The 19712-nt window shown below is 55.7% G+C and overlaps 1 protein-coding gene across 6 annotated transcripts in view; it reads right to left on the bottom strand.

Moving 5' to 3' along the window:
• SCUBE3 (signal peptide, CUB domain and EGF like domain containing 3) overlaps positions 1–19712 on the bottom strand; it is a 40204-nt gene that overhangs the window by 6528 nt on the left and 13964 nt on the right. For 5 of the 6 annotated variants that reach the window (XM_029962552.1, XM_029962553.1, XM_018079710.2 and 2 more), the window contains 9 exons: positions 15350–15472; positions 14320–14445; positions 11444–11578; positions 10313–10438; positions 9267–9383; positions 6092–6139; positions 3426–3542; positions 1817–1939; positions 532–648 (listed from right to left, as the gene is read on the bottom strand). In XM_029962552.1, coding sequence (XP_029818412.1) covers positions 532–648; positions 1817–1939; positions 3426–3542; positions 6092–6139; positions 9267–9383; positions 10313–10438; positions 11444–11578; positions 14320–14445; positions 15350–15472 — 1032 coding nt within the window. The remainder of the gene's footprint in view (positions 1–531; positions 649–1816; positions 1940–3425; positions 3543–6091; positions 6140–9266; positions 9384–10312; positions 10439–11443; positions 11579–14319; positions 14446–15349; positions 15473–19712) is intronic. The other variant, XM_018079715.2, reaches the window with a different exon arrangement.

The following is a 19712-nucleotide window of genomic DNA, read 5'->3' as shown; positions in this document are numbered from 1 at the left end:
CTTGCCCTCACCAGCCGGAGGCATCGGAGCACCCGGCCTCCTGCTGCCGTCATCCCGGGCTGCCGGCACGGCTGCCACGACACGCTCCGGCAACCCCTCCAAAGCACGTTTCATCTGCCTCCCGCTTCCCGGGCGCCGCACGCCCCCGCCCTTGGGAGCTATCTGCCTTGTGAAATTTAAATCAAACCCTTTTGATGTTCCCCTTCCCACCCTGTCCCAGCTCCTTGCCAAAAACGTCGGGGATTTCTCCCTCTCTCCTGCTGCAGACAAGTCACAAATTGTTCCTGTCGCTCTGTTTGAAGTTGCAGACACCAGCTTGTCTGGCTGTGAGCCCCCTCCCTGCCTGGTCTCAGCCTGGGGTATGTGTGGAACCGACCCTCTCCATGGGCCCTTGGGGTGAGCTCTATCCCCAGGGGTGCCACAGGAGCCGTACTGTGGGGCTGCCCCACCCCCAGGGGCCCCATGTGCCTCCTTGGGACCCGAACCCTGTGGGGCTGCAGGCTGCTGCTGCCAGCACTCAGCTGGCCCTACCTCCACAGTGCGTGAGCCCGTACAGTGTGTAGCCCTTGTGACAGAGGCACTGGAAGCTGCCGGGGGTGTTGATGCAGAGGTGGTCACAGGTCCGGTCAAAGGAGCACTCGTCGATGTCTGGGGGAAAGCAAGGGAAGGAGGTAAGGGCTGGCGCGGCAGAGGGGCCATTCATGACACAAGGGCTGTCCCCTTCCTGCTCCAACTGCTCCAGCAAGCTGGGAGCTGCACTGCAATGCTATGAGACCCTGCAGTGGGATGCTCCAAGGATCCAGCACCAGATTGCTCTGGGGATCAAGCACCAGTATGCTACAGGACCCTGTGCTCCCACCCTGCCTGCCTCCAAGCTCCCTCCTCACCCACTACACCAGCATCTCCTGGCTGCAAGCTGCTGCAGCCCCTTTGCATCTCAGATGGGCCAAACGAGGCCAGCACCATGTCCTTGGCATGGGAGGGCTGTGAGAGCCCCTGGCTGGCTGCTGCCTTGCCAGTGCTCAGCTCTGTGCCAGGGCAGGATGAGGAATGCTGCACAGGCAGGTTCTGCCACAGGGGTGGTGCCAGCGATGTCTGCTTGGCCCCGTGGGCACCTCGCTGGGGCAGGGAGGCCCTGGCTGGAGGGTGAACCCAACCTGGCAGATTGGAGTGTCATTTCACTGGCTTCATTAAGTTAATTGCTGCGCTCATGTCAAACTCCCAGAGCACAGAACCTGGAGGGAGATGAAAGCAGTGGCAGCCCCAGAGCGTAACAGCCCCCTCCTTCCCCAGCCCTGTGCTTTCAGGAGGCAACACTCGGGCTCATGCACACCTGCTATGCTGACCTTGGCCGTGGGCTGGGGGGCAGAGCTCCACATTCCTACCAGGACAGCCCAGCGACCTGCTGGGTCATTTAAACCTGCTGTGTTTATGTGGGACATGCAGAAGGATGTCAAGACAGAGAGAAAAATGGGGAAGAAACAGCATGGAGCAGCCAGCTCCCTCCGGAGTGAGCAGGAGACATCTTCCCCCCAACTCCCGCCCTCCAAAAAGCAGGAAGCCTGGCATCTGTCTAATTGCCCGTTTTAACTCTGCCTCAAGAAGAACCCACAAGTCCCCAGCTCTGAGATCAAAGGGCTAAGCCCCAGACCAGAACCCAAATCCAGAACTAATCCCCCAAAGGATGTATGTGGTCCAGAGGAATGAGTAACCAGGGCAGCACTCCTCCAGCAGCAGCTGTGGGAGGGCTGCGAGACACGGGAGAGAGGTGCCATCCCTGGACAGGGCAGGGTGCTGGGGGCCCCCTGTCCCTTACCTTGGCAGTTCCTCTCATTGATGAGCAGCTTGTAGCCCTTCTTGCAGCTGCACTCAAAGCTGCCCACAGTGTTCCTGCAGATGTGGTCACAGCCGCCGTTGTTGAGCCGGCACTCGTCAATGTCTGGTAGGAACAAGGGACACCCGTCACACCCTGTCTGGGATGCTTGCCCAGGAGAGACGGGTGCTCCCCTCTGGAGCTGGCAAGCAGAGGAAACCCTCTGGGCTCTGATGGTCACCAGTGCAATGTGGCTGCTGGTTTTCTCTGGGTGCATCTGGGGAGCCAATGTGTGACACTGGCCAGGACTCCGGGCTCAGCTCCCCTTGAAAGTGGTGCAAAACAACTACTCTCTGCAGGTCTCAGCATCCCCTGGAGCAGAGCTGGGATCCACGGTCTCTGAAAGAGCCTTGCAGCTGAGGGAGAGCACCAGACCAGAATTTGCAGAGTCATGGGTTTGGGCTGGGGGCTGCTTGGGGGGACCAGGAGCAACAGGAAGAGAGAGAAAACCCAGAAGGGAAAAACTCTCCTTCAGAAACAGCCACTTAACAAAAAACTACTTTTCAGCCCTGGCCTCTCTGCTTGCCACCTCCTTCCTGCCATGAAAGCCAAAGCTAAAAAGGATGAAACACAATAACTGCAAAGAGCCCCAACAAACTTGAAAGAGGCTGAGACTTTTTTTTCAGTTGTTTTTCTAATTTTTCCACTAATCACAAAATTTACTGCTAGGAAATGACTTGTAAAATGGAAGGAGACCAGGAAGACGTAGTGGCCTGCCCTGTCCCTCCATCCCCCAGCACTGGGGTAACAGCTCTGCCTCGATGGGGCTGAGGCTTTCTTTTATATGACTGCGAGGGAGTGAGCTGTAAACCCACCCACAGCCATAATAAAACCCCAGACACAGGGGCCGTGGCTCTGGGTTATTGCATGTTCCTGGAAACTGCAGAATTAGAGAGGGGGGATGCTCTGATAAAATACCAGGGGCAGGGGGTTCTGGAAGCAGTCAGCAGGTAGACAGGCAGACGGCAGCAAGACAGGCTTTCCTTTCAGCCGGGGTCAAGTTCCCGGAGCTGCCAAAAGACACAACACAGGCACTGGGCACTCCCAAGGGCGGCAAGTTTGTGGTGCTGGGATAACCAGCCTTGACTGCCCTGTCTTGTGGGGGCAGGTGGTTGGGGATGTCAGTGGGATGTGCTGCATCTCAGGACGTTCCCCCCAAGTGGGAGTTGGTGCTTGGACCTGGCTGGACAGTGACCCCAGAGGGGCTCATGCACCTCAAACTGCCAGAGCAGGTGTTGATTCCCTGCACACCCAAACCTACCCCTGGGGCAGCTGAGGCACTGGGGTGGCACTCCAGCCCCACAAGGGCCATGCCATCACCTCCAACTTGACCTGACCTCCTTTTCCTCCTCTTCATAGGCTTCCCAGAGGAGCAGGGCTAAGCACGGTGCCTGCAGCAAGACAGCCAAGTGCCCGTGCAGGGGGGTGATTCCTGTCCCCACCGCATGGATGCAAACACCAAGCCAGTGAACACTGTGGGCAATGTAGAGCCTTTTTTAAGGGCATCCAGGGGTGAGCAGTGAGCACCCCAGCCCTGTTCACACCCCCCTACCTTTGCAGGTCTTCCTGTCAGGCTGGAGCATGAAGCCCATGGGGCAGCTGCAGTGGACGCCCGTGGCCGCGTCGTGACACTTGCTGTCACAGCCCCCGTTGTTCACAGCACACGTCTCTGCATGGGGAGGGGAGAGAAAGGCTGGGGTTAGGGACTGGTGTTCAAAAGGCTGGGGGGGTCACAGCACCCAGATATCCACCATGCCACAGCCCAGAAGCAGCAGCAGATACAAACCTCCCTGCAGAGCTCTTGGCTTCTCACTCAACAGTAACGAGGTCACAGAGCCCCGAATTAATGAACACACTGGCATGGGGGCTGCATGTCCCCCACAAACAGGGTCTCACGGAGGCTGGCTTCGGCAGCAACAATGAGGAGGAATTGAATTTCCAGGGGAAAAAGTCACGGCACTTGTGCAAATGCAGCCAGAGACAGGTCTCAACGGGGGTGCCCAGGCTGCGGCTCCCCAGGGATTGCGGGTGTGCAGCCCCAGTCCCCCAGTGAGGTGGCAGGGGGGTCCCAGCCCCCTTGCTGCCACCAAGCTACTGAGCCACAAAGCTACAGGTGACCCCGTGCTGCTTGGGCATGGCAGCTGGTCCAGTGTTGCAGGCTAATTTGGGAGACACTTTGTATAATTAGAACACACACTCAGAGGCAGGCAGCATCAGTGGAAAAAAACTCCAATTGAAAAAAAAGCTAATTATTTCAGTATTATCAAAATCAGCTGTTGTTGGTAGGACTAGAAGGGACACTAATTTAAATGAAACATTTTCAGCTTGACAGCTTCCCTGTGAGATCAATCCTCAATTTTGACCCTAACCACTAGAACAATGGTTTGAAGTGCATTAAGTTGTTCACAAAGGATAATAAAACATTCCTTTCAGAAGGCTGGTTGCTTGGATAAATGAGGCATTTGGGCTTCAAGGAACCCAAGATGAAAATGCCTTGAAGAAATTCCTTGGAAAGAGCAAATCCCAGGTTCTCCTGCTCTTTGCAAGCACTGCATGGGGTGGGAATGACAGAATCATCCAACCATTCGCCGCAGGGCTCGGGAGCTGGGATCATTCTGTGCTCGTCTTGCCACTGCTATTTTTATGATGTCCCATAATAAGAGAACAAAAGAGACCATTTTATGAAATTAATCGCCAGCACAATTACAAAACCTAATGGCAAGGGAGGGATTTCTGCAGATACTATTCCTTCAGCCAGGTCCTTGCGCTGCACGCAGCCCAGCCGTGCCAGGGCTGTCCTCTCCCTGCGGCGCCAGGGCGAGGAGCACAGGGCGGGTGACACCGCGCCCAAGGGAAGGGAAACTTTCTGGAAGCCCAGTGAATTATTAAACACCAGCCTTTGTTTCAGCAGCTGATGCAGAAGCAGCCTGGGGAGGATTGATTTAACAGGGTCACTGCTGAGGGGCTCTCAAGAGAGTGCAGTGCCCTGGGCACACTTCATGGTGCTCACAGCCTCCTCCAGCACTGTGGCACCCATATGCCCTCGTGGCCCCTTTGAACCTCCGGGCTTTTCGGCCCCGATGTAAGGCCAATCCCACCCACCATCCCAGAACCACTGCCACACTGGGCTTCGGCGAGGCCTCCACCACTTGGGCAGGGAGTGAGCAAAGCAGCTCCACACTCCATCTCAGCTGTGGTCTCACTTCCCGGCTGCTGTGCCACGGTGCTCCTCACCCTGCTCAGCACCCTCCCTCTGCCACCCATCACTGCAGAGCCCTGGCTGCACATGGTGCAGCCTTGCCTCCACCTTCTGGGATGTGATTCCATGAGCCTGAGGGGATAATTCCATGGTAATTGGAGGATCTGAGTGGATCTGGGCTCCCTTCCTTCTCCCACCCCTGTGGGAAAGGCTCTTCAGAGACCCCGAAAGCTGCAGTCAGTGCTCCCTGCACTGGTGAGGTGCACTCCCACAGCTCCTTCTGGATGTACCAGGAGTTTGCTTGTGCCCAACACATCCAGGAACAAGATTCCTCACCACAGACAAGTCGCTGCACCTTCTGCCTCAGTTTTCTTGGTGGTAGAGCAGAGGCATCACCTTACCTTTTTGAAGGGCTTGGAGACACCACGGGGATGCAAGGAAACCCCTGAAGAGGTGCCCAGCCGTGTAAAGAGCCATTGCAGCTCTGCCACTGCTGCAGCTCCAGGCTGGGAGCCTCAGCATGGCGAGCAGCCTTGTGAGACCTAGTCCTGGGACACCCAGAATATCCCAGAGGGGACTATCTGTGAGTGGGTGGGCTCTGGGAAGGGGTAACTGTGGGAGTGCACAGCATAGAGATGGGCACGAGCACCCCCCTCCCCATTGCATGGCTGCTGGCAGCCCACTATGAGCTCCTCCTGGTTGGTGGGGGGTAACCACCACAGCCTGCAAAGTGGATTTGTCATCCCCTGGGCCAGGCTGGATTGACCAAAGCAGAGCGAGAGCCCCCATCTCATGCAAGCACAGCCAGGGGAGGGTTTTCTGCTCTGTCCCCCAGCCCAGCCCGCTGGCAGCCTGGGCCAGGCTGGCCCTGCAGGGTTTGGAAGCAGCAGCGGGGCACAGTTAGTGAGACATGCAGTTAGCATGGCAGCTCAGCCCCCCGAGCCCTGTTATGATCTCAAGAAGAGAGACCATCTACAGTTAGACCCCTTTGTAGAGATAGAGAGAACAAAAATATTTACCATTAGAAAACGTCTCAAGGATAACGTGTTGCTGGAAGTGTCTCTCCCCTGTTTAACATTATAAAAAAGTGATTTAGAAACAGTGTCCAGCAAGGAACTCGGTTGGTGTCACATGTCAATGGGTTTGACTCCGCTGCCTTTCCAGCCTGGTGGAAACTGTCCTTTTAGGCTTTTTCTCCCCCACCTCCCAAAAGAGCCCAAACCTGAGGTTTGGGTCCAGTGCTATTGACTCCTCCATCACCCTGCCCCAAGCATCTCATGTCCCTCAGCCTCTCCAAACCCTCTCCAGTTTCACACACTGTGTTGGACTGGCTGGAGCCCCATGCGAGAGGGAGAAGCATATTATGAGGAGCGTTAGTGCAGCCTGTTAGTCTGGGCAACCGGGTCCTCGCCCTTGTTGGAGCAAATCCAGCATGTGCCAGGGCAGGTGGCAATTCCCAAGAGAAGCTGTGTGGACACTGTGCAGCCATGGGCCTCGGGAAGGGAACCGTGACCTGCCAGTGGCACTTGCACGCCTTGGATTTAGCAGCCAAGCCAGCAGTGAGCCCAAAGTCTGGGTGTGTTTGGGCTACTCAGCCTCACCCGTGTGTGGGTGCCCCCAGCATTGACCTGGCAGTGGGACTGGCGCAGACTCTGCTCCCGGCACTCCCGACACTGCCGGATCCACAAAGCCGGGGCACATCGGCAGTGCCGCCGCAAACCGCCTGGGCGTGGGTCAGGAAATCAGCCATAAAACTTGAGCTGGCTTTAGTTTCCCTCTCCATCTAATAATATTTCCTCTCCACTCACCCCCTCCCACTCCACCAGTGCTCACCACAAGCAGGGGTCCAGCAATGGCCCTGCTGCACCCCACATATCAGCAGGGGGGAGCTGCAATGATGCCCTGGCTGGTAAATCTTCCCACAAAGCCAAAATGTGCATCAACTGCAACAGCTGTTTGCATCTCCCCACGGGCACTGCACCCTCAGCATGTGCTTTTTTTTTTTTTTTTTAAAACTGCTTTTGGAGCATAAATATAAATATACAAGGTCATTGGCCTCCCCTCCTGCCTCCCCTCCCCCTTGTGCCTGCAGACATGTCGGGAGCCATTAGCTCTGGCCCCCTTGCTCAGAGGCATGTTATTCATTATCTGCATTTTTAAAAGCAGCAATAAAAAGCGGAAAAATGAAAAACACCAGCCTGGCCTAATGAAACTGTCACTCAGAGGGGCTGATCGTGCTTCCTGCCGCGTGGTGTGATCTGAAGGGAACCTGGACCAGGGGCCTGTCCCGGCAGCCCATCAAACGCACCGAGTACAATTTCAAAGCCCATGGCCTGGGGAACGACTTTGCGTTTCCACTCGCTGGAAAATTTATTTCCCTTGAAATGATGAAATATTTTTGAGGAAATGGGGAAGGGGCGGTGACGGGGGCACCGTGGATGGGGGAGGGCTGTTTGCTGAGCCCCAGCCATAAAACAAGAAAGGGTGGTTATAAATATCCAAGCAGGTACCTTGGCTGGAAATCCCCTGCCTGGGCATCCCTGTGGGGTTGCTGCTGGCTCCCAGCAGCCGAGGCACAATCCCACAGTGTTCCCACAGTGGGGATGGGGGCCAGGAATCCTCCAGGGAATGTGGGAGCTAGGTAGGCCCCTTCCTGTAAGAGGGGACTGCAGACCCCAAAGGGATGAGACAGATGTGGTGGTGGGCTTTGGGCTGATGCTGCTCCTAAAATCCTCCTGTGCAGTGTTTGATTTGCCCTGGGAAGGTGGACAAGGGGAGAGCTCACAGGGATGTGCTGTCTCTGGTGGGAGATATATCCCTAGCAGATACGCTGCAGGGTGTGGGGACAAAGAGGGAGATTCTGGCCAAGGCCATAAGGATGAGTGATTTTGGAAAACCCCAAATCTCACCATCACACCTGTGGTACCCAGGGTATGACTGCAGAGAACCCCCAGTAAACAGACCACTCTCAAGCATCCCCCAAATTAAAGGATGCTTTGGAGAGCTGCTGCCCCCAGCCATGCCCAGCAGGTCAGGAGCATCATTGGTCCCAAACCTGCCCAAGTCCTTGCACCAACACAGACACCACGCACAGAGCCCTCCATCCAGGAGGAACACACCAGCTGATGCACCCCGGGGTCCCAAGGACCCTGTTGGAGGAGCTCTGCCCACCTGGGCACAGCAACAACCCCCTGGGGACAGGACGCAAACCCGAGGACGGCGGGGACCAGGGGCTGCGAGCCCCTGCCAGCAGCCAGGAGGGACTGGGATCCATCCTGGGAGTGGGCTGGGGGACAACGGTGACATTAAGGCAGCAGTGAGCTGACGGGCAGGGGGCCTTTGCTGGGGGCTCAGCCCCAGACACCCCTCAAGGCGGCTGGGAGCAGGCAGGGCTCGGGGGCTCCACTGCCGTTTGCCCTGAGGACAGAGTCATCTGTGCAAAGTGCAGAGGGTTTTCTGTTCAGGCACAGCAGGGACACAGGGAGCCAAAATCTCTCTTGCTTTCTTTTTCATTTTGCAATAAGAACTCAAACATCTCAAGCAATTTGTGGACTTAATCACTCCCCAAATATAACATTTTTTAAATCAAAGCAGCTGTTAAACAGCACAAGCATATGAAACCAGTAAAACTTCTATCTCTGTTTGATGTTCTACAATTTGAAAACACACACAGGAAAAGGACAATTCTGGGGTGGTTGAGTTGTCAGGTTGTTGGGGTTTTGGTTTTTTTTTTTGCAAGACAATTGTTCCTGGGCCAAGGCCACGCAGTGCCAAGTTGGAACAGATTGCTGTGGCCAAACCTGTCCTCTCCACGTCCCTCCTCAAAAGCTGCTGGTGACAGCAACAGTAACAATTTCTGGCATGGGGATATCCTTACTGCTCTCCCTCCAGCAGCATGGAGGCAGGCAGGGACCCCTGTCCACACCCCAGCAGTGACCTGTCCCCAGATGTCCCTTCAAGCATCCCCTGGTCACTTCTGCTCCTGGTGGTTGAGCAGCAACATATCCCTGCACCTGTGGGTGCCACAGCACCCCTCACATACACACTGAGCTTCCCCAGTCTCAGCAAAAGGAAATGCTGCATTCCCAAAGCTTGGGATAAACCCTTCAGCAGGCCCAGGACAAACCACCCAGGGAGGAGGACGAGCCATCCTGCACCCTGCCCCACGTCCCCGTGGCCAATGGTCTGACTTACCTATGCAGGTCACCCCGTCGGAGTGGAGCAGGAACTTGACGTGGCAGCCACACTTGGGCCCCTGGTCGGTGTCGTCGCAGGTGTGTTGGCAACCCCCGTTCCCGTAGTTGCAGGTCACTGTGGAAGCAAAGCACCGGCGTCACCACGGCCCCAGCTCCTTCCTCCCTGCCTGGCATCCCCATGTGGTGCATAAAAATGGCTTGGGAACACCTCGTCCGTACCCTCGGAGACTTCCCTCCCTCACGGATAATTCCTAAAGCCCTTCACTTTCCCTGTGGGATCTCGGCAGATGCAAACTGTTGTGTGGTTTCTCACGTCTTCCTTTTTCATATCTGCTAAATGCCACTAGTGGAGACTGAGCAAAGGGGACCAGTGGGCTGGTTGCCCCTGACCCTGAATCTGGTGTTACAGGGGAAGGGTGAGACTTTCCTGAGCTCTGGAATGACTCAGGATCTTCTGGGAATCCCTCCCAGCCCTCCCCTGGGGGCAAGGTTTGCTGTTCATTTAGATTAGAGAGAAAATAGGCTCCTAGGATTAAAACTCCATTTCATCAGCGATTTTACATGTTCGCTGCAGACAGCAAATGAGAAACAAAATAAAAATAATTGCATAAACACATATATATCTATTTAATAACCCTGGCAGTGCCAGCGGAATGCTGGCAGGAGATCAGATGAGCTGAGAGCACCACGACCCCCAGGAAGAGGATTCTTGCACTCCTCACGTGCCGATTGCATTCTCCTTGTTCACCTCCCCTTCAGAAAGTGAAACACTGGGACAGGGGATGCTGTGTCTCTGGGACCCCTTTAACTGCCATTTCAGCCTGGTCATGTAAGGACAGAACATCTGATGGCAGAGAGGAGTGCCAGGAATACTGTCCGTAAGGGAACAGAGGCAAAGCTGGGCATGCTGGGCTTCAGGTTTGATGAATCAATTGCTACCGGGGGATCAGGGCTTTGCTGCAGGGACAGGAGGTGTTTGTATCATGAGGACGGGGTTAGGGGGTCTCCAGGAGGCTGTATCTCCAGCCCCAGAGTGCTCCTTACATTTGCAGTCACGTTGGTTCTTGGTGAGCTCGAAGCCAGGGCGGCACTCACAGGCGATGCCCCCCTTGGGGGTCTCCCGGCAGATGTGGGCGCAGCCGTGGTTCTTGTTCATGCAGTTCATTCCTTCTAAAAGAGAAAAGGAAGCAAAGAAATGCTCCAAAAGCTGCTGGCACTGGTCAGCAGTGGCAGAAGCATGTCTGAGGTGGGATGGGATGGGACGATGGGGGCAATGAGGGGAAAACCTTGTCAGTGAGGATCTTGGGGGAACAGGTTAACCCTGGGCAGCCTCAACGGGCAGCTTCTCCTGACACAGAGCTGCTCGAGAAGGGGGACAAAACTACCTAGGAGCCTTCAACCTTTGATTCCCTCCCACCTTGGGTGAGACCTTGCTCCCACACCTCAAGGTGGCTTTAAATCCCACTGACTCAAAACACAGCATCTGCATCCCTTTCCTCAGTGGGGCCACCCACTGCAGCACCAGGAGGAAGAAGCAGACAGCTCATCCCTCCCAGACACAGAGGGCTGGGGACACGGGAGATGCCACTGTGGCTGCTGAGCCATCCTAGGCTGGGCAAGATTCCCGGGGAGCCAGAGTGACCAACACAGCTGGGAAGGGGGAAGAGGAAAGCAAAAACCTTCAGCTTGCTTTGCCAAGCAGTGGAGATAAAAATCAGCAGAGATGCAAAAATCTCTCATTTCCTTCTATTTTGGCTAAGAGATTGCTCCAGACGGCAGCAATTTAGAGCTGATACCAAGATGAAGGGCTCGGTGCTGTACAAGACCTGGCAGGAGAAGATGAGTCTGGCAGGGTGGTGTGAGAACCTCCAGGTTCCATTTATTAATAAACTGCTCTGGGCATAGGATTAACGTCCTTCATTCAGTATTGTTGTGCCTGACCAAGGGGCCTGCAAGGGTTTTGCTGCAGAATGTTTATCACCTCGCAGCCTCCTCTCCCAGTGTGCTCATAATAGATTCACTTTCAAATCTGCCACACCACGAAGGGTCATGACCCAGCAGCAGCAGCCAAACCCAGGCACTGCACAGGGGTGGCCAGAGGTGACAGGGGACAGACCTGCCCGATAAATGCAGGGATGGAGGGTGCCCTGGGGCACAGAGCTGCTGTGCACTGACCTTCGGGGCGCTGGATGCAGGTGTGCTGGTTGTCGCTGAGGAAGAACCCCTCCCTGCAGAAGCACTCGTAGCTGCCCATCATGTTGACACAGGTCTGCTGGCACCCGCCGTTGCCCTCTGAGCACTCGTCCAGGTCTGCAGAGGGAGAGTGGCAGGGGGTAAGCACAGCTCCGTGGCACACCCAGGCAATGGGGACAAGGTGGGACAGATCTGCTGGGTAGTAAACTACTTTTGGTTTACATCCGTGACCCCCCAGCTACAAGAAAGGGGGATGCTTGAGGGCTGCAGGGGACAAAGGCAAAGCACAGCAAGGGGTGGGTGCAGGGACCATACAGCTTCCCTAGCTGATGGGCATGAAGTATCCGGCCTTGTTTTACAGAAGGGAATACAGACAAAGGTTTTTTCCTTGTCCCGGGACCCCCAAATAACCATGGATGGGACATCCCAGATAACCACGGATGTTTATCTGGGATGCTGGTTGCCCCCACTCCCAGCCCCTCAGAGCCTGTCGCCAGCTGGGGATGCCTGCACTTCATTAGGGAGAGCTGGGAAACCTTAGCCCAGAGCAGGGATAATTACTTGTAAGGAGACTCGCATCCCCAGCCGCTTGGCTGCCCTAACACCTGTTTTGGTTTAACAAACCAAGGCTGCAAGGGGCTGGAGATGTGGCCCCGTGGCGGCAGCAATGCCTTCACCCTGGGCTACTCCTGCTCCAGCCTTGCAAATCCCACATTTAATGAAGAGCAACGGCCTGTTGCTCTCCCCAGAGGGTTTTTGGGGACAGTGGTCTGAGCTGAACTCACCAGTGCCCTGAGGTGCCAGAGCAACCAGACGCCGGGTTCAGGCAGAGACAAACTTCTGCCGTGGCCACCCCTTGCCCCCTCTGTGAGGGGCCCCATGCCAAAGAAAACGTCCTGTGAACTCGAGCATTGCAGAGCTGTGGCTGAGGGGAAAGCTGAGCCCACCGGAAATGCCGGAACAGCGGCTCAGTGACGACACACACGGGGGGCTCCCAGCCCCGGCCCCCCAGGACAGGCCCCCTCCCCAGGCAGCACGGCACACACCAAAACCTCTTGCTTTTGGGCAAAGAGATGGATGGACAGATGGATGCCTGAGGGGTGTGGGTGCCCTACACTGTGTCCCAGCCCCAGGCAAGCCCTGGGGGAATGCTCAGAAATAGAAGCAGAGCTGCAGCTATGGCTGGAAACTGCCAGGGAGCAGAACCCAGAAGCACCCCACAAAACCACTGCCTTGGAAAGGAGGTGTTGCAGCCAGGTACAAAGGGACATCCTCTGCAATGGCAGGAGGCTTGCAGCTTCCTCCAGGCTCGTCCCAGCCAAACTATGTCCTGCAGATGCCAATAACTCCCCTCAAATCCCCCCGCTTAGAACAAAGGCTTAAGGTCTCACAACTTCTTCTTCCAGCTACGCTCAAAAATGAGGAGGCAGCCACTCAAACCCAATGGCTGAAATGAGACTCCACTGCTCTAATACCTGTTTTATTAAATGCAATGGAGATGGGCAGAAGCCAGAAGGGCCCGTGTCAGGACAGTCGAATTCCTGTGCTGGTTCAAAAGGTTGCCCAGGGTGGGAAATGGAGGGGCTGATGGGATCCTGTGGGCATGCACCCTGACCTCTCTCCAGCTCAGCTCCTGCCCATGGCACCAGCAAAGCCTGGGCACGATGCTGTGCTTTGCTCTGCTTCTCTAAGAGAGGATGCAGGTAGGTTGGGCAAAGCATGTCAGGATCAGGGATGAGATGCTGGGATGAGCTGAGGAAAGGCTCAAGGTGGGAGCCAGGCTGCCCCCCACCCCCAATCCCTGCTTCCCTGGCTGCTCCCCAGCCATCTCCATCCCCTCCCACCCAACTCTGTAAACACATGACGTCTGTGGCTCGCCAAGTCCGGCTTTCCTTTCTTCTCCTCGGGCTCATCCTCCCCCGGGAGAGGAAGGCAGGGCCACCCGCCCGCGCCTCCTCCCAGCTGTGTAAATCTCCCTCCTCCCCGAGGAGGCTGCAAAGATCCCGGTGATGGTGGTTAATGCAAAAAGTATGTGTCCATAATCCCTTCCCCCTCCTCCTTCTCCAAGTGATGAGCTCATTAATGACCCCTGTGCAGACATTAATTAGAAAATAGTAAGAGCTCCAGGCGGAGGGAAGGTGGGCGGCCCCGTGCCCCGGCGATCCTGCCGTGGATGCTGCGGGAGGAAGCGGGTGCCGGGCGCGGGCAGCCCAACGGACCTCGGGGCTCTGACGGGAGCTTTGGCTCCGCCGCGGCCGGATGGAGTTTGGGACGGTGGGAAGTGGCAGGGAGGATGCACGGCCACTCCGTAGGCAGATGCCGGGTTTGTCTTGGCCCGGGTATTATTTACCCAGTCCCTTTGCTGGTTCCCATCTCCACCATGTTTGCTATTAACTCATCTGTTTTGGCAGGTGCAGGGCTGACCTCAAGCAAGAACGGAGCGAGTGGCAGGGCCCGGGTGAGCTCTGCTGGCTGGTCCTGCCTCGGCAGCGGAGCAGAACTGCCAGCCCGGCCACTCACCACAGCAGGATGAGGCTGTGGGGAGGCCGTGGCTCGCACCCAGCATCCCCAAACCCAAGCCTCACAGTCCTGCCTTGCCCCAACCCTCCCAGTCTATGGAGCATCCTCCCTTGGCATCATCCCTGTGTAATGGGGAGCAATCCTGTCCCCAGCAAGCCATTGCAGTACAGGACACATCAGCACCTAGCTTACTGCCCTGGGAGTGCCACCACGCTTCCCCGGCTCTGCAACAGCCCTAGGGGTGTTGGGGCTCAGGAGGTGCCTGGTAGAGAAAGCTAGCAGGCTGGTCCCAAGCTGCCAAAGCTGCCAAGGGGCTGGGACAAGCTGCCATCCTTCACCTAAGCAGTTGTGGCCATCGTGCGCCAGGCGGAAGCCGTCGTAGCAGGTGCAGCGGTAGTTGCCGGGGATGTTCACGCACTCATGGACGCAGCCCGCGTTGTCTTCCCGCTCGCACTCATCGACGTCTGTGGAGAAGGAGGGCAGGAGAGCTGCAGGGCCGCCCCAGGGGCCGGTGGCTAACCTGACACATGGGTACTGCTCCCCACCTCCAGCATGTTTGCACCCCGGCTGATATTGTGCCTTGGGGTCTTCTGCTCTCTCTGCCTATTCCAGCAGGTCCCCAGCTCCGTTATCACTTGCAGAACTCCTCCAGACCATGCAAAAACATTCCCGTTCTCCCCAGGCTAGACCCTGGACCCCCAGCTAACACACTGTCTTACAGCCTTGGCGCAGTGCAGCGCACTGGGAATCACATGGGATTTCCCAGGGTGGAGGCAGCACAGTTCACCTCCATGGCAAAGCCCAGCAGTTCCTGGAGTGCTTTAATCCCTCTGCTATTTGTACTTGGCCCATCCTGACCCTGGACCTGCTTCTAGCAAAGCTGGGAATTTTTCCCCCTGCGCCATTCCTGCTTTCCTGCTGCTGCTCCTCCAAGGAGCCCATTTTCTTTCCATTCCCCATTGAACTGCATTTATATATAGATCTACACCTATATCTATACCGATATCTACATTTACATCTATATCTACATCTATACCTGTATCTATATCTACCATCTATATCTGTATTTCTAGATCTTATTTTGAAGTTTGTCATGTTTTAACTGCTATCACAGTTCTGCAGCCTCAGAGTTGAAAGTCCTGCTCGAAAATAAGCCTAGCTTTGTTTAAAACAAGCCCCAGGTGACCCTCCTGGGACTGGGAAGCCCCAGCCATGCAAACACAATGGCTGTCACCACCACCAGCAAGGACAGTCGGTGCTGATGAGCCACCGCCAGCCTCCAACCTGCCAGGGCTGTCACTGCTCAGCAGAGCTCTGGCTCTGGCTCTGGCTCTGGCTCCGGCTCCAGCAGCAATGGCATGTCCCTACCTTTGCAGTGCTTCCCGTCGCCGGTGTAGCCGGACTTGCAGATGCATTTGTAGGACTTGGGAGTGTTCTGGCAGATGGCATCAATGTGGCAGTTGTCGGTGCCCTCCACGCATTCATCGACATCTGCAAGAGGACAGGCAGGAGGAGCGATGGGGAGAGCCAGGGACCTCTACCCCCGGGGAGCCGGGAAGCAAGAAACAGGAGGGAGAACTGGGGAAAACATCAAAGCTTCTTTGGGGACGCAGACAAAATCTGCATCTCCTCCATCCCCCTTTGCCCCTCAACCCTCTTCTCTGGGATGCAGCGCTGTGGTACCCGGGACATCACAGCCAGAGCTCCACATGCTGGCAATGGCCTCAAGCAGCCATGTCAGGAGGCCACAGGGATGGAGGTTTTAAAGGCATTTGGGAAACGGAAAAGCCTCAGGCACATGGGGTGGAGGTTTGTGAGAAAGAGGCTGCTCAGGTGAGGCAGCAAGGGAGACAGGGAGCCCTGACTGCCAATGCCCGGAGGGGGTCAGGCTGCTGGGGGGCAAGAGGGGACTAAGCATCACCCTCAGCCCATCAGGTATGGGCAGGGCTCCCAGAGCAGCCCAGGCTCCCTGCTCCAACTCCACTGGCATACGGGGAGCACCAGCGCTGCTCCTGAGGGTTTGCCTCCAGCTCCTCTCACAGGGATGGGGAGCATCTCATCAGGGAAGGGGGACCTGAGAGTCCCCCATCAGGAGGAGCGTGAGGCTGCAAAGCTCTCAGTTGTCTTTAAAAAACTGCTTTTCACAGCCCTAAGAGGAGCTCCAGGAGCTCCCCCAAGACACAAAACATCCCTGCAAGCGGCGGGCGGGCCAGCAGCCCCGCAGGACAGGGGCCACGGCCGCGGGAACGCCAGCCAGAGCCCTGGCCCGGCCACCCCGGCGGTTCTTTGCTGGGAGATGTGAGTCACCCGGCCGGGAGTAGGAGAGCTTTGTCTCTGCACCAGGGAGGCGGCACGTGCCTGCGCATTGTATAAATATTTACAGCCCGCATTCATATTTGTTATTTGACATTAGCCATGGCCCGCGGCCACCACAGCCTCCCTTGGGCCATTAATCACCGGCTGGAGGCTGACCCACCACGGTGCGGACGACGGAGGGATTGCACGGGGACGGGCGCCAGGATCCCGGCTGGCACCGTCACCTCTGTCAGCCACAGCACTGGCCACGGTGCCACCACACTGTGGCCACCCTAGCACCCCGCAGCATTGCCGGGGAGCAGCTCGCAGCCCTCCCTGCACCAGGGCTCCCGGGGGCTCTTGTCCCTTCGGGGAGCTGAGCGTGGCTGTTCAGCACTGGCAGTGACTTCACCTCCAGCTCCAGCATCCTCACTGGAACCCAGTGATAGGAGCCTGGGAGGATGGTGGGAGGTTGTGGTGCTGGAGCAGGGGGACGCGAGGGGACATCAAGTGCTGGCCATGATGTGTGCAGGGACTCAACAGCAACAAAGCCAATGTTGACCCAGAGATCTACTGAACCTGCAGATCCTGGTCATGGTCCCGTGTGGTCAGGAACCCCCCTCCAGGTCTTCCCCCAGAGTTATAAATCACATCTTGATGTTTCCAGCCATGGTCCCAAGGTGAGAGTTGCTGGATGTGGCACCCAGGCACCCACCCTGGCATACGGGTGGGAACCAACACCCAAACAGTGCAGACCAACCATTGACCCCATCTCCTTCCCCTAAAAACACCCAAAACACGAAGCATCCACCAGACATCACATCATTTAAAACTTTCCCAGCCTTTTGCCAGGAATCTCACTTTTCTGGGGGTTTTATTTCCGCTTTCTTTTTCCTCCTGCACCTCCAAACTCAATACCATGAACACACTGCCGGGCCTTTCCCACTTGTACATGCATAGTACCTTTTTTTTTCTGTCTTTTCCCCCCCCATTCTGTAACTTCAAAACTTCTCTAACTTTGGAAAGATTACACAGCAGCAAAAGTACAAAAGAAAACATTATCAATTTTCCACTCTGTCATTTTTCCAAAGTTGGAGACATTCTGAAAGGTTACAGGATTATAAAAAAAAAAAGGAAAAAAAAAGTGTGCGTGTGTGGGAAGAGTGAATAAATACCCTCCTCGGCACCCCAGGAGCCATCCCGAGATTGGCGAAGATCCCAATTTTTAGAATGCTGAAGTTTTGGCTCCTAAGTATCCTTCAGAAACGATGTAGTGAATTAAAATAAAAGCCTCTGAAAAACTAATTTTTTAGTACTTTTGTCAATGCAAGCAACATTTTCCCATGAAAAGGAAGATTTGCTGTCAGGACAGCCTGTTTTTCCTGCAGGAGAATTTTCTGCATCCAAAAAGCTGCTCGTGGCCTCACTGCAGGTGCTCTGAGCTGCTGCTGCCACATGAAGAGTTTCATATTCAAACCAAGTGAAGATTTTTTTTTAACAAAAAGTCCTTCTTGATGTTCCTGTCCCTATTTGCTTCCACAAAGTCCTCACTGGGGGTATGTCCTGCTTGTCCCCCTACTCCAAGGTGCCTGCTTCAGTCCAGCTCCCAAATTCAGGTGGGATTTTTGGAGGGTTTGCCAGGCTCCCAGCAGACTTGCATCCCTACAGCCCCTCTATTCCTTCTCTGCACAAATAATCAAAACCTCTGTTTTTCACCCCAAGCTGCCTGAAATGAGCCCAAACAGGGCAGCACAGATGGGCGCATCGCGCCTCAAATCCCCAGCACTGGGGAGTTTTGCACCTGGCGGGGAGTTTGGTTTAGGTGAAGACGTTGAGTCTCTCTGGGGACTGCAGGTCTCGCCTGCGGTGGCCCCACCTCCCCATCCCACTGTGCTGGGGTAATTAGGGCTCCTCAGAGGGCCAGAGCATCCCTGGCACGGCCATGGCCAGGGGCTGCAGCGAAGGGCAGGAGGTTGTGGTGCTCGCCCTGTGCCTTGGGCCATGTTTTTTATTCCGTTGTGGGTGGGATTTTCCAGCTCTGGCTGTTGGGCCCCGTTCCGCTCCAGCTGCAGCTTTATTCTCCATTTCAAAGGCAGCGGAGGCAGACGGTTTCAATGCCACTGCCATTTCAAGTGTGCCAAAAGCAGGGGGACCGCCACGTCCCTGGGACCGGCGCGCTCACCAGGCACCCGCAGGGCTCTGGCTGAGGCCAGCGAGGGAGACGCTGGCAGAGCCCAGGGGCACCTGGGTCCCATGTCTGCACCCTGCGGCATCACACTGCCAACGACACCCCGACACAGCAAGCAGGGGGATAGAGCAACAGCTCGGATATTTTTAGAGCCTGGATTGAGCCTCTTTCCTCAGTTCCTTATTTTGTTTTAAAAAAATAATAAAAGTTGGTTTTATCCATAGGCTGAAAGTCCCAATAAATTTGAGGAGAGGGGCAAAACAGGGCAGCAAAAACCCATCTGAAAATCCCTAAACAAACAAACCCACCATCCTTTTTCCCTCTTCTGCAAGCTCTTCAGCTTTTTCTTCAGATTAATTTTATTCTTTGTTTTCATATGGGCATATATATTAACGGCCTGTCTGTATGGGGATGTGTGTGTAGCTGTTGGCAGACATGCGGAGTTTCCACTCGGCCTTAATGCCAAATTAAAGCTTTATAACTTCAGTAGCTCTTTTTACCAGGGTATTAATAACCACCTCAGACACTGTGGTGCAGTTTATTAATCATTTGTTCATCCGGGGAGCTCGTGAGGGCGACTCGTGCTGTGCCACGGCAGGATGGGAGCGGGGCACAGCCACGGGCAGCCCCCGGGAGGGAACGGGGGCTGGGAGAGGGGAGGAGGATGCCCCGTGGGCAGCTTTTTGTAAATTGGCCAAAGATGTGTTATCTGAACTCAGAGATCCTGACTCAGGTGGTGGGTGATGTCCTGCTGTGCCAGCAGTCTCTGGGCAGGTACCTGCGCTCAGGTCACGTCAGAGGGGATCTGCATCTCACCACGTGACAGAGACCCTCGCACCAGCCCAGTGCCCCATGCACCCACCCAGCTCTCCTGAAAGCATGTGAGACACAGGAGAGGCAGTCTCAGCTCTTGGCCCTGTGGAATGATGGAGCACGGATGAAGGACAAGGAACCACAAGTCACAGTGAGGACCTGGAGGGTTCCCAGCCTAATCACCCCATTGTCCCATGCCTAGACCCTGCTCTGTACCCCTTGCAACGGGTTTAGCTTCCCCAAAGATGGCAGTGCCCCAAAAGGGGCTTTTTTCTCCTCTCATTGATGCTTCCCACTCCCACGAGGGCAGAGACGGATTAAGATCCCCATTCCCTGCACTAGTTTAGGTTGTTCTGATGGATTGGAGCTTTATCACCACCCTCTGGGTTGGAAATGCTCCCTGCATCTCCATCTCACCTCCTTGTGCTAACCCTG

The sequence above is a fragment of the Manacus vitellinus genome, unplaced genomic scaffold (genome assembly GCF_001715985.3).
Source record: "Manacus vitellinus isolate BGI_N305 unplaced genomic scaffold, ASM171598v3 scaffold_47_pilon, whole genome shotgun sequence".
Classification (NCBI taxonomy): Eukaryota; Metazoa; Chordata; class Aves; order Passeriformes; family Pipridae; genus Manacus; species Manacus vitellinus.
This window is presented reverse-complemented; position numbering and strand designations above follow the sequence as displayed.